We start from the raw sequence: 18,912 nt of genomic DNA, 5'->3' as shown, positions 1-18,912 counted from the left end.
GACGTCTCGAATTCCAATTTGTACCCCTGTGATACTACCTGCAGAATCCAGGGGTCCACTTGCGAGTGAGCCCACTGCGCGTTGAAATTTTTGAGACGGGCCCCCACCGTGCCTGAGTCCGCTTGTAAATCCCCAGCGTCATGCTGAGGACTTGGCAGAAGCGGGGGAGGGCTTCTGATCCTGGGAAGAGGCTGCCTGCTGCAGTCTTTTTCCCCTTCCTCTGCCCCGGGGCAGAAATGAGTGGCCTTTTGCCCGCTTGCCCTTATGGGGACGAAAGGACTGAGTTTGAAAAGACGGTGTCTTTTTCTGCTGAGAGGTGACCTGGGGTAAAAAGGTGGATTTCCCAGCCGTCGCCGTGGCCACCAGGTCTGATAGACCGACCCCAAATAACTCCTCCCCTTTATACGGCAAAACTTCCATATTTAAAACTTTTACTCTAAGCAGCTCTGGAGAGCTACCTAGCATGCACCCTTCTCGGCCGGGCACAAAAATCTAACTGAGGCTTGGAGGAGGGTCATAGGGGGAGGAGCCAGTGCACACCAGCTAGTCATAAAGCTTTTACTTTTGTGCCCAGTCTCCTGCGGAGCCGCTATTCCCCATGGTCCTTACGGAGTTCCCAGCATCCACTAGGACGTCAGAGAAAATGGTCTGACAACTTGCTTGTTAACATAGACACAGTTGACAGGGATGAAATAGTCCTAATAGGCCCTACACACTGGCCGATATTCCTCAAAGATATGAACAATCTCGTTCATTATTGAACGAGATACTGTTCATATCTTTGAGTGTGGAGTCACCAGCGATGAACGATGCGCGGCCCTGCGCTCGTTCATCGCTGGTGCCCCGTCGTCTGTGCATGCAGGCCAATATGGACGATCTCGTCCATATTTGCCTGCACTTTAATGGAGCTGGGTGACGGGGGGAGTGAAGAAACTATACTCCCCCCCGCCGCCGTATCCGCCGTCGGGCAGCTCGGCGGCTGATCTTTATATGTGTAGGGCCCTTAACTCTCGGCCATATCAAAGATGCTGCAGGTTACTTAGTTGAAGCTATGAAGGATATTGGGTTGTTGAGTTCAAGATCCTCCGCTATGGCGATTTCAGCCTGCAGGGCGCTGTGGATCCGCCAATGGAATGCTGATGCGGAATCAAAAAAGAACATTGAGGCGCTTCCTTACAATGGAGAAGCCCTCTTTGGAGACAAGCTGGATGTCATGATTTCAACATCTACATCAGGCAGGTCAGCATTTCTGCCTTCCGCAGCTGCTCCACCTAGGAAAGGATTTCATTCTCATATGATGCAATCCTTTTGGCCCAACAAGTCCAAAAAGGCAAAGGGTACCCCCCTTCTTCGCAGGAAGAGGGCGAGGAAGGGGTAAAAAATCTACAACACCATCAGGCTCGCAGGAGCAGAAGTCAACAGCTACTTCTGCTAAAACCTCAGCATGACGCTGGGGCTCCCCTGCGGGAGTTCGATTGTGTGGGGGCACGTCTACTGTCTTTCAGCCAGGTCTGGGTTCACTTGGGTATTGCAGATAGTATCCCAAGGGTACAATTGGAATTTCAGGACCTTCCCCCATGCCGATTTTTCAAATCAGCCTTACTAGCTTCTGTTCAGGACAGACCAAAAGTGCTGAACGCAAAACAGAAATTATGTCAAGACAACATAATTTCTCTATCGTCCTAGTGGATGCTGGGGTTCCTGAAAGGACCATGGGGAATAGCGGCTCCGCAGGAGACAGGGCACAAAAAGTAAAGCTTTAGGATCTGGTGGTGTGCACTGGCTCCTCCCCCTATGACCCTCCTCCAAGCCTCAGTTAGATTTTTGTGCCCGGCCGAGAAGGGTGCAATCTAGGTGGCTCTCCTAAAGAGCTGCTTAGAAAAGTTTAGCTTAGGTTTTTTATTTTACAGTGAGTCCTGCTGGCAACAGGATCACTGCAACGAGGGACTTAGGGGAGAAGAAGTGAACTCACCTGCGTGCAGGATGGATTGGCTTCTTTGGCTACTGGACATTAGCTCCAGAGGGACGATCACAGGTACAGCCTGGATGGTCACCGGAGCCTCGCCGCCGGCCCCCTTGCAGATGCTGAAACGAGAAGAGGTCCAGAATCGGCGGCAGAAGACTCCTCAGTCTTCTTAAGGTAGCGCACAGCACTGCAGCTGTGCGCCATTTCCTCTCAGCACACTTCACACGGCAGTCACTGAGGGTGCAGGGCGCTGGGAGGGGGGCGCCCTGGGAGGCAAATGAAAACCTTTTTTGGCTAAAAATACCTCACATATAGCCTCCGGGGGCTATATGGAGATATTTAACCCCTGCCAGAATCCATTAAAGAGCGGGAGACGAGCCCGCCGAAAAAGGGGCGGGGCCTATCTCCTCAGCACACAGCGCCATTTTCCCTCACAGAAAGGCTGGAGGGAAGGCTCCCAGGCTCTCCCCTGCACTGCACTACAGAAACAGGGTTACAACAGAGAGGGGGGGCACTAATTTGGCGTTAGAAATATATAAAAGATGCTATAAGGGAAAACACTTATATAAGGTTGTCCCTATATAATTATAGCGTTTTTGGTGTGTGCTGGCAAACTCTCCCTCTGTCTCTCCAAAGGGCTAGTGGGTCCTGTCCTCTATCAGAGCATTCCCTGTGTGTGTGCTGTGTGTCGGTACGTGTGTGTCGACATGTATGAGGACGATGTTGGTGAGGAGGCGGAGCAATTGCCTGTAATGGTGATGTCACTCTCTAGGGAGTCGACACCGGAATGGATGGCTTATTTAGGGAATTACGTGATAATGTCAACACGCTGCAAGGTCGGTTGACGACATGAGACGGCCGACAAACAATTAGTACCGGTCCAGACGTCTCAGAAACACCGTCAGGGGTTTTAAAACGCCCGTTTACTTTAGTCGGTCGACACAGACAGACACGGACACTGAATCCAGTGTCGACGGTGAATAAACAAACGTATTCCTTATTAGGGCCACACGTTAAGGGCAATGAAGGAGGTGTTACATATTTCTGATACTACAAGTACCACAAAAGAGGGTATTATGTGGGATGTGAAAAAACTACCGTAGTTTTTCCTGAATCAGATAAATTAAATGAAATGTGTGATGATGCGTGGGTTCCCCCCGATAGAAAATTATGGGCGGTATACCCTTTCCCGCCAGAAGTTAGGGCGCGTTGGGAAACACCCCTTAGGGTGGATAAGGCGCTCACACGCTTATCAAAACAAGTGGCGGTACCGTCTATAGATAGGGCCGTCCTCAAGGAGCCAGCTGACAGGAGGCTGGAAAATATCATAAAAAGTATATACACACATACTGGTGTTATACTGCGATCAGCGATCGCCTCAGCCTGGATGTGCAGAGCTGGGGTGGCTTGGTCGGATTCCCTGACTAAAAATATTGATACCCTTGACAGGGACAGTATTTTATTGACTATAGAGCATTTAAAGGATGCATTTTCTATATATGCGAGATGCACAGAGGGATATTTGCACTCTGGCATCAAGAGTAAGTGCGATGTCCATATCTGCCAGAAGATGTTTATGGACACGACAGTGGTCAGGTGATGCAGATTCCAAACGGCACAAAGGTGTATTGCCGTATAAAGGAAGAGGAGTTATTTGGGGTCGGTCCATCGGACCTGGTGGCCACGGCAACTGCTGGAAAATCCACCGTTTTTACCCTAAGTCACATCTCTGCAGAAAAAGACACCGTCTTTTCAGCCTCAGTCCTTTCGTCCCTATAAGAGTCATATCTGCCCAGGGATAGAGGAAAGGGAAGAAGACTGCAGCAGGCAGCCCATTCCCAGGAACAGAAGCGTTCCACCGCTTCTGCCAAGCTCTCAGCATGACGCTGGGACCGTACAGGACCCCTGGATCCTACATGTAGTATCCCAGGGGTACAGATTGGAATGTCGAGACGTTTCCCCTTCGCAGGCTCCTGAAGTCTGGTTTACCAAGGTCTCCCTCCGACAAGGAGGCAGTATGGGAAACAATTCACAAGCTGTATTCCCAGCAGGTGATAATCAAATTACCCCTCCTACAACAAGAAAAGGGGTATTATTCCACATTATATTGTGGTACTGAAGCCAGAAGGCTAGGTGAGACCTATTCTAAATCTAAAAAAATTTGAACACTTACAAAGGTTCAAATCAAGATGGAGTCACTCAGAGCAGTGATAACGAACCAGGAAGAAGGGGACTATATAGTGTCCCGAGACATCAGGGATGCTTACCTCCATGTCCAAAATTTGCCCTTCTCACTAAGGGTACCTCAGGTTCGTGGTACAGAACTGTCACTATCAGTTTCAGACGCTGCCGTTTGGATTGTCCACGGCACCCCGGGTCTTTACCAAGGTAATGGCCGAAATGATGATTCTTCTTCGAAGAAAAGGCGTCTTAATTATCCCTTACTTGGACGATCTCCTGATAAGGGCAAAGTCCAGGGAACAGTTGGAGGTCGGAGTAGCACTATCTCGGATACTGCTACAACAGCACGGGTGGATTCTAAATATTCCAAAATCGCAGCTGATCCCGACGACAAGTCTGCTGTGCCTAGGGATGATTCTGGACACAGTCCAGAAAAAGGTGTTTCTCCCGGAAGAGAAAGCCAGGGAGTTATCCGAGCTAGTCAGGAACCTCCTAAAATCAGTGCATCATTGCACAAGGGTCCTGGTAAAGATGGTGACTTCCTACGAAGCAATTCCATTCGGCAGATTTCACGCAAGAATTTTTCAGTGGGATCTGCTGGACAAATGGTCCGGATCGCATCTTCAGATGCATCAGCGGATAACCCTATATCCAAGGACAAGGGTGTCTCTCCTGTGGTGGTTACAGAGTGCTCATCTTCTAGAGGGCCGCAGATTCGGCATTCAGGATTGGATGCTGGTGACCACGGAGGCCAGCCCGAGAGGCTGGGGAGCAGTCACACAAGGAAAAAATTTCCAGGGAGTGTGATCAAGTCTGGAGACTTTTCTCCACATAAATATACTGGAGCTAAGGGTAAATTTATAATACTCTAAGCTTAGCAAGACCTCTGCTTCAAGGTCAGCCGGTATTGATCCAGTGGGAAAAACATCACGGCAGTCGCCCACGTAAATAGACAGGGCGGCACAAGAAGCAGGAGGGCAATGGCAAAAACTGCAAGGACTTTTCGCTGGGCGGAAAATCATGTGATAGCACTGTCAGCAGTGTTTCATTCCGGGAATGGAAACTGGGAAGCAGACTTCCTCAGCAGGCACGACCTCCACCCGGCAGAGTGGAAACTTCATCGGGAAGTTTTCCACATGATTGTAAACCGTTGGGAAATACCAAAGGTGGACATGATGGCGTCCCGTCTGAACAAAAAACGGGACAGGTATTGCGCCAGGTTAAGAGACCCTCAGGCAATAGCTGTGGACGTTCTGGTAACACCATGGATGTACCAGTCGGTGTATGTGTTCCATCCTCTGCTTCTCATACCTAAGGTACTGAGACTTATAAGACGTAGAGGAGTAAGAACTATACTCATGGCTCCGGATTGGCCAAGAAGGACTTGGTACCCGGAACTTCAAGAGATGCTCACAGAGGACTTATGGCCTCTGCCGCTAAGAAGGGATTTGTTTCAGCAAGTACCATGTCTGTTCCAAGACTTACCGCAGCTGCGTTTGACGGCATGGCGGTGGAACGCCGGATCCTAAGGGAAAAAGGCATTCCGGAAGAGGTCATTCCTACCCTGGTCAAAGCCAGAAAGGAGGTGACCGCACAACATTATCACCACATGTGGCAAAAATATGTTGCGTGGTGTGAGGCCAGAAAGGCCCCACGAAGAAATTTCAACTCGGTCGATTCCTGCATTTCCTGCAAACAGGAGTGTCTATGGGCCTCAAATTGGGGTCCATTAAGGTTCAAAATTTCGGCCCTGTCGATTTTCTTCCAGAAAGAAGTGGCTTCAGTTCCTGAAGTCCAGAAGTTTGTCAAGGGAGTATTGCATATACAACCCCCTTTTGTGCCTCCAGTGGCACTGTGGGATCTCAACGTAGTTCTGGGATTCCTCAAATCACATTGGTTTAAAACCAGTCAAATCTGTGGATTTGAAGCATCTCACATGAAAAGTGACCATGCTCTTGGCCCTGGCCTGGACCAGGCGAGTGTCAAATTGGTGGTTTTTTTCTCAAAAAAGCCCATATCTGGTTGTCCATTTGGACAGGGCAGAGCTGCGGACTCGTCCCCAGTTCTCTCCCTAAGGTGGTGTCAGTGTTTCACCTGAACCAGCTTATTTTGGTGCCTTGCGCCTACTAGGGACTTGGAGGACTCCAGGTTGCTAGATGTTGTCAGGGCCCTGTAAATATAGGTTCCAGGACGGCTGGAGTCAGGAAAACTGACTTGCTGTTATCCTGTATGCACCCAACAAACTGGGTGCTCTTGCTTCTAAGCAGACTATTGCTAGTTGGATGTGTAATACAATTCAGCTTGCACATTCTGTGGCAGGCCTGCCACAGCCAAAATATGTAAATGCCCATTCCACAAGGAAGGTGGGCTTATCTTGGGCGGCTGCCCGAGGGGTCTCGGCTTTACAACTTTGCCGAGCGGCTATTTAGTCAGGGGCAAACACGTTGGTAAAATCCTACAAATTTGATACCCTGGCTAAGGAGGACCTGGAGTTCTCTCATTCGGTGCTGCAGAGTCATCCGCACTCTCCCGCCCGTTTGGGAGCTTTGGTATTATCCCCATGGTCCTTTCAGGAACCCCAGCATCCACTAGGACGATAGAGAAAATAAGAATTTACTTACCGATAATTCTATTTCTCGGAGTCCGTAGTGGATGCTGGGCGCCCATCCCAAGTGCGGATTATCTGCAATACTTGTACATAGTTACAAAAATCGGGTTATTATTGTTGTGAGCCATCTTTTCAGAGGCTCCGCTGTTATCATACTGTTAACTGGGTTCAGATCACAGGTTGTACAGTGTGATTGGTGTGGCTGGTATGAGTCTTACCCGGGATTCAAAATCCTTCCTTATTGTGTACGCTCGTCCGGGCACAGTATCCTAACTGAGGCTTGGAGGAGGGTCATAGGGGGAGGAGCCAGTGCACACCACCAGATCCTAAAGCTTTACTTTTTGTGCCCTGTCTCCTGCGGAGCCGCTATTCCCCATGGTCCTTTCAGGAACCCCAGCATCCACTACGGACTCCGAGAAATAGAATTATCGGTAAGTAAATTCTTATTTTCCTTAGTTCCTGTGTCACAACAGGAAAAAGGGTTTTATTCAAGCCTGTTTGTAGTGCCGAAACCGGATGGCTCGGTCAGACCGATTTTAAACCTAAAGGCTCTGAACCTTTATTTGAAATGGTTCAAATTCAAGATGGAATCCCTGAGAGCGGTGATCTCCAGCTTGGAGGAAAAGGAATTTCTGGTATCGATGGACATCAAAGATGCTTATTTACTTATTCCCATCTACCCGCCGCATCAGGCATACCTGAGGTTTGCGGTGCAGGACTGCCACTACCAGTTCCAAACATTGCCTTTCGGGCTCTCCACGGCTCCGAGAATATTCACCAAGGTGATGGCGGAGATGATGGTTCTTCTTCACAAGAAAGTAGTCAGTTATCCCATACTTGGACGATCTCCTCATAAAAGCGAGATCCAGGGAGAAACTAGTGCAGAACATTGCACTTTCCCTGACTGTGCTTCAACAGCACGGTTGGATCATAAACCTTCCAAAATCACAATTGGAACCCACAAGGAGGTTATCATTTCTGGGAATGATATTGGACACGGAAGCACAGAAAGTATTCCTACCGGTGGAAAAGGCTCTGGAGATCCAGAGGATGGTCAAACAAGTTTTAAAACCAGCACGCGTATCGATTCATCAGTGCATCCGCCTGCTGGGGAAGATGGCTGCGGCCTACAACGCTCTAAAATTTGGCACGCCAGGGTGTTCCAATGGGACCTACTGGACAAGTGGTCCGGATCGCACCTACACATGCACCGGAGGATAATACTGTCAACAAAAGCCAGAATTTCACTCTTGTGGTGGCTTCAAAGTTCTCACCTCCTGGAGGGACGCAGGTTCGGGATTCAGTCTTGGATCCTGGTGACCACAGATGCAAGCCTCCGAGTTTGGGGAGCAGTCACGCAAGGTGAAAGCTTCCAAGGATGATGGTCAAGTCAAGAAGTACTCCTTCACATAAACATTCTGGAATTGAGAGCTGTGTACTACAGCCTTCAACAAGCGGCACACCTTTTTTCAAGGTCGTCCCATACAGATCCAGTCAGACAGTGTAACGGCAGTAGCTTACATAAACCGCCAGGGCGGAATAGAAAAGCAGAGCGGCAATGGCAGAGGTAACAAAGATACTCCTCTGGGCAGAAAGACATGCAAAAGCTCTGTCGGCAATTTTCATTCCAGGAGTGGACAACTGGGAAGCAGAATTCCTCAGCAGACACTATCACCATCCAGGAGAATGGGGCCTCCACCCAGAAGTCTTTGCAGAGGTAGCAGATCGTTGGGGCGTTTCTCAAGTAGATATGATGGCATCACGTCTCAACAAGAAGCTTCAGAAATATTGTTCCTGGTCAAGAGACCCACAAGCAATAGCAGTGGATGCACCCAGTGGGTGTTTCAGTCAGTGTATCTGTTCCCTCCACTTCGACTAATACCAAAAGTTCTCAAGATCATCAGAAGAACAAGGGTTCGAGCAATTCTCATTGCTCCAGACTGGCCAAGGATGGCTTGGTATCCAGATCTTCAGAAGTTTATTACTGGAAGATCCTCAGCTTCTTCCTCTTCGCGGGGACCTGCTTCAGCAGGGGCCGTTTGTTTATCAAGACTTATCGCGGCTGCGTTTGACGGCATGGCTATTGAGTGCCAGATCCTAGCCCGTAAGGGTATTCCCAATGAAATCATTCCCACACTTATTCTGGCCAGGAAAGGGGTAACGTCCAAACATTACCATGGTATTTGGAGAAAATATGTATCTTGGTGTGAATCCAAGAAGTCTCCTGCAGTAGAGTTTAAATTAGGACGTCTTCTCCTATTTCTACAGGCGGGTGTGGATGCTGGCTTGAGATTAGGCCTTGTCTATTTTCTTTCGGAAACAGTTGGCTTCCCTTCCTGAGGTCCAGACGTTCGTGAAGGGGGTTCTGCGCATCCAACCTCCCTTTGTGCCTCCTGCGGCGCCATTGGATCTTAATGTGGTGTTCCAGTTCCTTAAATCAGACCGGTTTGAGCCTCTACAAGAGGTAGAGTTGAAGTTTCTCATTTGGAAAGTGGTCATGCTGTTGGCCTTGGCCTCAGGCAGTCTGAATTAGGGGCTCTGTCACACAAGAGTCCTTTATTTGATTTTTAATGAAGATAGAGCTGAACTGCGGACACGTCAGCATTTTCTTCCAAAGGCTGTGTCTTATTTCCATATCAACCAACCTGTGGTGGTGCCAGTGGCTTCTGACACCTCAGCCGTTTCAAAAGTCCTTGTATGTCGTCAGAGCGTTGAGGACTTATGTTGCAAGAACGGCTCGGATAAGGAAAACAGAATCTTCGTTTGTCCTCTATGACCCCAACAAGATTGGGGGTCCTGCTTCTAGGCAGACTATTGTGCGCTGGATCGGAAGTACCATTCAGCACGCTTATTCCACGCCAGGATTGCCGCTACCGAGTTCGGTAAAGGCCCACTCTACAAGGAAAGTGGGTTTTTCCTGGGCGGCTGCTCGGGGTGTCTCGGCGTTGCAAATTTGCCGAGCAGCTACTTGGTCAGGGGCAAACACGTTTGCTAAGTTTTACAGGTTTGACACCTTGGCTGCTGACGACCTTCAGTTTGGTCAGTCAGCTCTACAGGAACATTGTCACTTTCCTGCCCGTACTGGGAGCTTTGGTACATCCCCATGGTACTAAAATGGACCCCAGCATCCCCTAGGACGTAAGAGAAAATAGGATTTGAATTACCTACCGGTAAATCCTTTTCTCGTAGTCCGTAGAGGATGCTGGGCGCCCGCCCAGTGCTCATTTTTCCTGCAAATTACGTTTTATCTTTTTACACAGGTTCTCATGTGTTTAAGATGTTCACAGCTGTTAAGTTATGCATGCACATTAGCATGGGTTATGTTGAAAGCCATGTTAGGCGGCATGTTTTGTATGGTGTGAACTGGTGTGAATCTCGCCACTAGTTTAATGTAAATTCTTCTCTCGAAGTTGTCCGTCTCCTCGGGCACAGTTCCTATACTGAGGTCTGGCGGAGAGGCATGGAGGGAGGAGCTAGTTCACACTGTTGAAAAGTCTCGAAGTGCCAAAGGCTCCTGCGGAACCGTCTATACCCCATGGTACTAAAATGGACCCCGGCATCCTCTACGGACTACGAGAAAAGGATTTACCGGTAGGTAATTTAAAATCCTATTTTTATCCCTCCTGGAGAGGGTCATGTTGGGAAGTATGTGTAGGGGTTATGGCTTGTTCTTAAATGGAGCCCTGAAACTTTTATGTAGATGTGTGAATGTAATCAGTAGATCTTTTTACTTACAACATAGTGAAGTGGGGTATGCAATTAGAGCTGATCATTTTGGAGCTAATTAATTTGCCCCACTGAGTATTCAATTATGGACGTTTTCATCCGTTTTAAAGGCATTTTCTCCAATGCCTTTTCACATTTTTTTTTTTTTAGTGAAAAGGCATTGGCGAAAAATGCCTCAAAAGTAGAAAATGGGATGCGTTTTCAACGGAAAACACATGGATTCACCAATCCACGTGTTTTCCAGCCCTGCTATTGCATAGGGTGAATCCCCATTCACCCTAAAACTAGCGAAAAGCTCAGTTTATTCGCCTAGCAAAAAATACAGAGCCAATTGCATGCCCCCCCCCCATATTGGTATATACATACCTCCCAACATGACCCTCTCCAGGAGGGACAAAATGTTCTGCTCTTGGATTTTCTTTTTAATGTATGATTGCCGGCACCTGTGTTGAACAGGTTAATGGATAAGAATGGTGTTTCAGCACAGGTGATGGAAATAATACATTAAGCGGGAAGTTCAGGAGCAGAGCATTCTCTCCCTCCTGGAGAGGTTCATGTTGGGAGGTATGGTATATATTTTCAGAGAAAACGCTATAGCAGCGTAGCAATGGTGACATTTCTTTACTCCAATGTTACAAAATGTGTTACCACATTATTTCACAATATTGTAAACTTGCTGCGGTATCTGTATCGGGCCCATTCGGAAAGTCCCTGCCAAGAGCTTAATGCACCAGCAGTATACTTTGCCACTTTGCTAGTGTTAACTGGCAGTTGGTGCCACGCTGAGCTCCAAAATAAGCATGCAAGGAGGAACTGTTTATGCTTCTCTGCAGGATAGGTGCATCACAGTCGTAATGCCATCCTTAGCTACACTATATTTGTCACGATAACAGTGAAAGCCGGGATTTTTTATGGTTTAGGAAATCATCCACACACCGCAATCACTTCCTACGGGTTTGCAGTAAGCTGTGCTGTTGACGGGACCTTGTGAAAGCTCATTAATTTTTGTGCGTAACCCTAATTAGCAAATTGCATCATCAAGTGATTACCCCCTTTTTCAGCAGAAATAAGGGTTATAGCTTCTTAATTATACACATTTTTTATTTATTTTAAATTCAATGATTTTTATTGAATATTTTGGATTTACATCTTACAATACAACTGTAAAACTCCCAAGAAACCGTAAATAACACTGTATTCATCAATAGAAACATAGACATGTTATCTAATAAAGATCAGTATATACGAATATTGTCCATGGTCATTACATTATGCGAACACAATCAGTAGAAATACATATATAGAACGCGCAGCAGAAACATTAAAGCATAAGTTATGCAAACATTTTTATAGTAGGCAATATTCCACCATCAGAATAATGTCTGAGTCTCACATTATTGCATAAACTGCGAGTCTAGCCATCTATCCCAAATTTTATGGTGTTTAGTTTCCGCTTGTCTTTACATATACACATATTTCTGATGCTTAACCTAGGTTGTGAGAGACTGCCATGCCTCCGTCCTAGGGCCACTAGAAGACAGCCATGACCTGGCGATACAAACTTTTATCAACATACATAGATTAACAATATACCGCTGTGTATTCCTGTCAAGAACATCATCATCATTATCAAAGGCAGCCAATAAACACACGGATGGAGTACAAGCATCCAGGGGAACCCCAGTGGAGTCAATGATCCGAGTAGTTTCAGTCCAAAATAAGCTAATCACGGGGCATGACCATATTAGATGCCAAAATGTACCCTCCGATGATTTACACTTAGGACATCTAGGGGGGAATTCAAATGTTTGTAAAGTCGTTTTTTTCCCTGTCTATTAGATAGGAAAAAACAGACACCCAACTGACTTTTCAAACATTTGAATTCCCCCCTATAATCCTCCCTACCACCCATCCTAAGTAGACGCACAGATGTCATATACACTCTATGAAGTATGAACAGTTGAATTTGCTGAAATCTAGCAAAAGTGGAGGAAATACGTGGACTGCTCAGGGCAGCATCCCAGGTATCCTGGGATATAGGACCCAAATCGGTCTCCCATTGTGCACGGAGGGGCGATAGATCATCCCGATGATGTGATGCAAGCAAATTAGAGTATATCTGAGAAACAAGATGGGAACCACCCAGTGATAACAACAATAGTTTGACAGGTGATTGTTGTATGTTAATAGAGTTATTAGGGAATTGAGCATCACAGGCATGTCTCAATTGTAGGTAGTGGTAAAAATAGGTATGCGGAACTGGATGATCCGACTGTAACTGTGAGAATGTTTTAACTATGGTCCCGAATATAATTGCCCAATAGAGGTAATACCCCACCTACTCCATGTCACTCGTAACTGAAGTACCGCCAGTTCTTTAAAACCAGCAGTGCCATCCAGCGGGGTATCTGGGTCCCAACCCTACATCTGCATAATGGGGGTAATACAGACTGGATCGCTGCAGAGGCAGCGATCGCAGTCTGAATTACTATGCACAGTGCACACGTGCGGCAGGCGCACTGCGCATGTGCAGCCAGTGAGATGGCCGCTGCCTGATTGACAGGCAGAGGCGGGTATGGACAACGGAGGCGTGTCTGGACCGCTGGGCGGGCCGCGGCGGCTGCGTGATGTCACACGCAGCCGCTGCGACCTGGGCGGCGCCGTGTAGCTCCCCGCCAGAGTGCAGGAGCTGCGCAGGTAGGGAGCTTCTCGGCAGGTACAGGGGGGCAGGGCCTGACATGTGGGGCGGAGTAGCCCTGTGCTGGACGTCCCCCCGCATGTCGGAGTAACTGATCGTAGATGTGCTAAATTTAGCACATCTACGATCAACTCTGAATTACCCCCAATAGCATTAGCCTGTTTCCAGACCAATATTGCTTGTTTAAATAATGGGAGCTTTATCAAACCAACTTTACCTGCTAACAAACAATGCAAAGGTGTAAGCCTTGGATCCATGTCCGAGACCACCAAAGTAGGGAGAGCCAGCCCTGTCTCATCCGTAATCCATTCGTAAATATGGGTCAGTTGCGCAGCATAATAGTACAGTTTAAAGAAGGGCAACGCCATACCCCCTGAGTCCTTTGTGCAGGTCAAAGTGGCCAATTTGATTCTCAACCATTTGCTAGACAAAATAATTAAAGATAATATACCATCTATTCATTTAAATAATATGGGCTGTGCCGTCATTTTAATGAGGCTCATCTTTCCCGTGACTGTGAGCGTAAATTTACCCCAGACCGCTATTCTAGATTTTAAGTAATCTAATTGGGGTTGTACATTAAGAGCCATGTAGCGAGTCAAGTCATTAGATATCCATATACCAAGGTATTTAAAAACATCCACCCACTGAAGTGGAAGAGGTATAAGAGGAACCCAGGACACGGCCCCCCTAAACGGCATTATACAAGATTTAGCCCAGTTTATCATCAAACCAGAAAATCTCCCAAATTCTTGTATCAGAGGCATGGTAGCCGCATAATCGGATACAAATAATAATATGTCATCCGCGTATAGTGCAATTTTTTCTACTCTAGGACACATAGCAAACCCAGTAATGGCGTCATTGTGACGAATAAGGCAAGCTAGCGGCTCCACTGCCAACGCAAACAGAGTTGGGGAGAGGGGACAACCCTGTCTGGTTCCCCTTTGTAAAGAAAATGAGGAGGAAATAAAACCATTAACTGAAACTCTAGCACAAGGAGCGGAGTACATCAGTTTGACCCATTTAATAAACCCAGGGCCTATACCAAATTTCTCCATGGTCCCCCACAGGAACGCCCACTCAACTGAATCACCGTTTTTTATTTTAAGCTGTCTACAGATGCATTAACTTCTTACTTCCAAAGGAGTGATTGTTTATACGGGTTGGAATCGGGAGACTGGCATTGGCATGGTGACTACATCCCCTTTATACAGTAATTGATTAATAGGTAGTAGAGACATTCTAATTGCTGCATACATAGTATCTTAATCTGATTTCGCAGAAATCCCTTTTCATTTAATCTGTAATGTTGGACAGTTGTAGGAGCACGCACAATAATCTGATAAGGAATACAACCGTTTCTGTCCTCTTTAATCCAATGTTTTAACAATTCAGTAAGAAAACTGAATAACATCAGATTGAATCATGTGTGGCCAGTTCTCTGTTTAGTAGTCCTTTTTAACCATACTAGCCAACCTCTGCTATGCTGACATTAAGTACTAGCATTTCCCTTTCAATTCAACAGGAGTCCAAATGAAGAAAAATACAGATCCATAAGGATTGGGAACACAGCGTTTTCCACCAGACTTTTGCCAGTCCCTGGGGCTGTTGAATGTTTATTTGAAATGGGATTTGAAGAGGTATGCTTTCTGAAAATTAGGCAAGCTCTTTAAGTGCAAGTCATATTAACAGTTTTTGGGAGACTTGCTTGTATGTATGAGGGTGGTTAAGTAAGTAAGGTAACAAGACCTTTCACGTGTGCAATGGTCTCTATTTCATTCTAATTTGCCACCAGGACAGAGCAGGAAGACTCCTGCTTCTCCTCATGGCCATAAGACCGTGCTTCATATCAGTCATACTGTCCCAATATCAGACGTAAGATGGCGGGGCATTATCACGGTACACCTCGAAAAGTTGGCAATGAATTTCAGCTGCTGATGTGCCTTTAGACGCAGAAAACTGATTACACTACATACCTCAATGTTTGACATGTTTCCGCGAGCTCCACCATCTTACAGCTGATGTTGGGACAGTATGACTGATTTGAGGTGCAGTCTAATATCCGTGAGGGGAAGCAGGGGTCTACCTGTTCTGGCCTGGCGGGAAATCAGAATGACATAGAGAACATTACACACATGAGAGGTCTTGTTACCTTACTTATTGAATCACCCTTTTCTCTAACGTCCTAAGTGGATGCTGGGGACTCCGTCAGGACCATGGGGGTTTAGCGGCTCCGCAGGAGACAGGGCACAATAATAAAAGCTTTAGGATCAGGTGGTGTGCACTGGCTCCTCCCCCTATGACCCTCCTCCAAGCCTCAGTTAGATTTTTGTGCCCGGCCGAGAAGGGTGCAATCTAGGTGGCTCTCCTGAGCTGCTTAGAATAAAAGTTTAAGTTAGGTTTTTTATTTTCAGTGAGTCCTGCTGGCAACAGGCTCACTGCTACGAGGGACTTAGGGGAGAGAAGTAAACTCACCTGCGTGCAGGATGGATTTGCTTCTTAGGCTACTGGACACCATTAGCTCCAGAGGGAGTCGGAACACAGGTCTCACCCTGGGGTTCGTCCCGGAGCCGTGCCGCCGACCCCCCTTGCAGATGCCGAAGTTGAAGAGGTCCAGAAACAGGCGGCAGAAGACTTTCAGTCTTCATAAGGTAGCGCACAGCACTGCAGCTGTGCGCCATTGTTGTCAGCACACTTCATACCAGCGGTCACTGAGGGTGCAGGGCGCTGGGGGGGGCGCCCTGGGCAGCAATGTATTATACCTTTTTTATGGCTAAAATACATCACATATAGCCCTTGAGGCTATATGGATGTATTTAACCCCTGCCAGATCTCACAAACTCCGGGAGAAGAGCCCGCCGTTTTAGGGGGCGGGGCCTATTCTCCTCAGCACACGGCGCCATTTTCCTGCTCAGCTCTGCTGTGAGGAAGGCTCCCAGGCTCTCCCCTGCACTGCACTACAGAAACAGGGTTAAAACAGAGAGGGGGGGCACTTATTTGGCGATATGATTACATATGTGAAAATGCTATAAGGGAAAACACTTGTATAAGGGGTTGTCCCTGTATAATTATAGCGTTTTTGGTGTGTGCTGGCAAACTCTCCCTCTGTCTCCCCAAAGGGCTAGTGGGGTCCTGTCCTCTATCAGAGCATTCACTGTGTGTGTGCTGTGTGTCGGTACGTGTGTGTCGACATGTAGGAGGACGATGTTGGTGAGGAGGCGGAGCAAATTGCCTGTTTTGGTGATGTCACTCTCTAGGGAGTCGACACCGGAATGGATGGCTTATTTAGGAATTACGTGATAATGTCAACACGATGCAAGGTCGGTTGACGACATGAGACGGCCGGCAAACAAATTAGTACCTGTCCAGGCGTCTCAGACACCGTCAGGGGCTTATAAAAACGCCCATTTACCTCAGTTGGTCGACACAGACATGGACACTGACTTCAGTGTCGACGGTGAAGAAACAAACGTATTTTCCTTTAGGGCCACACGTTACATGTTAAGGGCAATGAAGGAGGTGTTACATATTTCTGATACTACAAGTACCACAAATAAGGGTATTATGTAGGGTGGGAATAATCTACTTGTAGTTTTTCCTGAATCAGATAAATTAAAGTGTGTGATGATACGTGGGTTTCCTCCGATAGAAAATTATTGGAGGTATACCCTTTCCCGCCAGAAGTGAGGGCGAGTTGGGAAACACACCTTAGGGTGGATAAGGCGCTCACACGCTTATAAAAACAAGTGGCGTTACCGTCTCCAGATACGGCCGCCCTCAAAGAGCCAGCTGATAGGAAGCTGAAAAATATCCTAAAAAGTATATACACACATACTGGTGTTATACTACGACCAGCAATCGCCTCAGCCTGGATGTGCAGCGCTGGGGGGGCTTGGTCGGATTTCCTGACTGAAAATATTGATACCCTTGACAGGAACAATATTTTATTGACTATAGAGCATTTTAAGGATGCATTTCTATATATGCGAGATGCGCAGAGGGATATTTGCATTCTGGCATCAAGAGTAGATGTGATGTCCATATCTGCCAGACGATGTTTATAGACACGACAGTGGTCAGGTGATGCAGATTCCAGACGGCACATGGAAGTATTGCCGTATAAAGGGGCGGTCCATCGGACCTGGTGGCCATGGCAACAGCTGGAAAATCCACTTTTGTTACCCCAAGTCACATCTCAGCAGAAAAGGACACAGTCTTTTCAGTCTCAGTCCTTTCGTACCCATAAAGGCAGGCGGGCAAAAGGCCAGTCATATCTGCCCAGGGTTAGAGGAAAGGGAAGAAGACTGCAGCAGGCAGCCCATTCCCAGGAACAGAAGTCCTCCACAGCTTCTGCCAAGTCCGCAGCATGACGCTGGGGCCATACAAGCGGACTCAGGTGCGGTGGGGGGTCATCTCAAGAGTTTCAGCACGCAGTGGGCTCACTCGCAAGTGGACTCCTGGATCCTACACGTAGTATCCCAGGTGTACATTGGAAATTCGAGACGTCTTCCCCTCACAAGTTCCTGAAGTCTGCTTTACCAACGTCTCCCTCCGACAGGGAGGCAGTATTGGGAAAAAATTCACAGGCTGTATTCCCAGCAGGTGATAATCAAAGTACCCCTCCTACAACAAGGGAAGGGGTATTATTCCACACTATATTGTGGTACTGAAGCCAAACGGCTCGGTGAGATCTAAAAGATTTGAACAATTACATACAAGGGTTCAAATCAAGATGGAGTCACTCAGAGCAGTGATAGCGAACCAGGACGATATGGTGTCACTGGATATCAGGGACGCTTACCTACATGTCCAAATTTTGCCCTTCTCACCAAGGGTATCTCAGGTTCGTGGTACAGAACTGTCACTATCAGTTCAGAAGCTGCCGTTTGGATTGTCCACGGCACCCCGGGTCTTTACCATGGTAATGGCCGAAATGATGATTCTTCCTAAAGGAAATATGGACGCTTTCCTGATAAGGGCAAGGTCCAGAGAACAGTTGGCGGTCGGAGTAGCACTATCTCAAGTAGTTCTACGACAGCACGAGTGGATTCTAAATATTCCAAAATCGCAGCTTTTTCCGACGACACGTCTAATGTTCCTAGGAATGATTCTGGACACAGTCCAGAAAAGGATGTTTTCTCCCGGAGAAGAAGGCTAGGGAGTTATCCGAGCTAGTCAGGAACCTCCTAAAACCAGGAAAAGTATCAGTGCATCATTGCACAAGGGTCCTGTGAAAAATGGTGGTTTCTTACAAAGCGATCCCATTCGGTAGATTTCACGCAAGAACCTTTCAGTGGAATCTGCTGGGAAAATGGTCCGGATCGCATCTTCAGATGCATCAGCGGATAACCCTGTCTCCAAGGACAAGGGTGTTTTCTTCTGCGGTGGCTGCAGAGTGCTCATCTATGAAAGGGCCGCAGATTCGACATTCAGGACTGGGTCCTGGTGACCACGGATGCCAGCCTGAGTGGCTGGGGAGCAGTCACACAAGGAAAAAATTTCCAGGGAGTGTGATCAAGTCTGGAGACTTCTCTCCACATAAATATACTGGAGCTAAGGGCAATTTACAAGGCTCTAAGCTTAGCAAGACCTCTGCTTCAAGGTCAGCCGGTATTGATCCAGTGGGACAACATCACGGCAGTCGCCCACGTAAACAGACAGGGCGGCACATGAAGCAGGAGGGAAATGGCAGAAACTGCAAGGATTCTTCGCTGGGCGAAAAATCATGTG

General features: G+C 47.4%; 1 protein-coding gene across 1 annotated transcript in view; it reads left to right on the top strand.

The window, feature by feature from the left end:
* NGLY1 (N-glycanase 1) overlaps positions 1-18,912 on the top strand; it is a 194,964-nt gene that overhangs the window by 18,952 nt on the left and 157,100 nt on the right. The window contains exon 2 of the mRNA XM_063922237.1: positions 14,708-14,822. Coding sequence (XP_063778307.1) covers positions 14,708-14,822 — 115 coding nt within the window. The remainder of the gene's footprint in view (positions 1-14,707; positions 14,823-18,912) is intronic.

Source organism: Pseudophryne corroboree, chromosome 5, assembly GCF_028390025.1.
Source record: "Pseudophryne corroboree isolate aPseCor3 chromosome 5, aPseCor3.hap2, whole genome shotgun sequence".
Classification (NCBI taxonomy): domain Eukaryota; kingdom Metazoa; phylum Chordata; class Amphibia; order Anura; family Myobatrachidae; genus Pseudophryne; species Pseudophryne corroboree.
The sequence above is the reverse complement of the archived record's forward strand: the minus strand, read 5'-3'. Positions and strand labels throughout refer to the sequence as shown.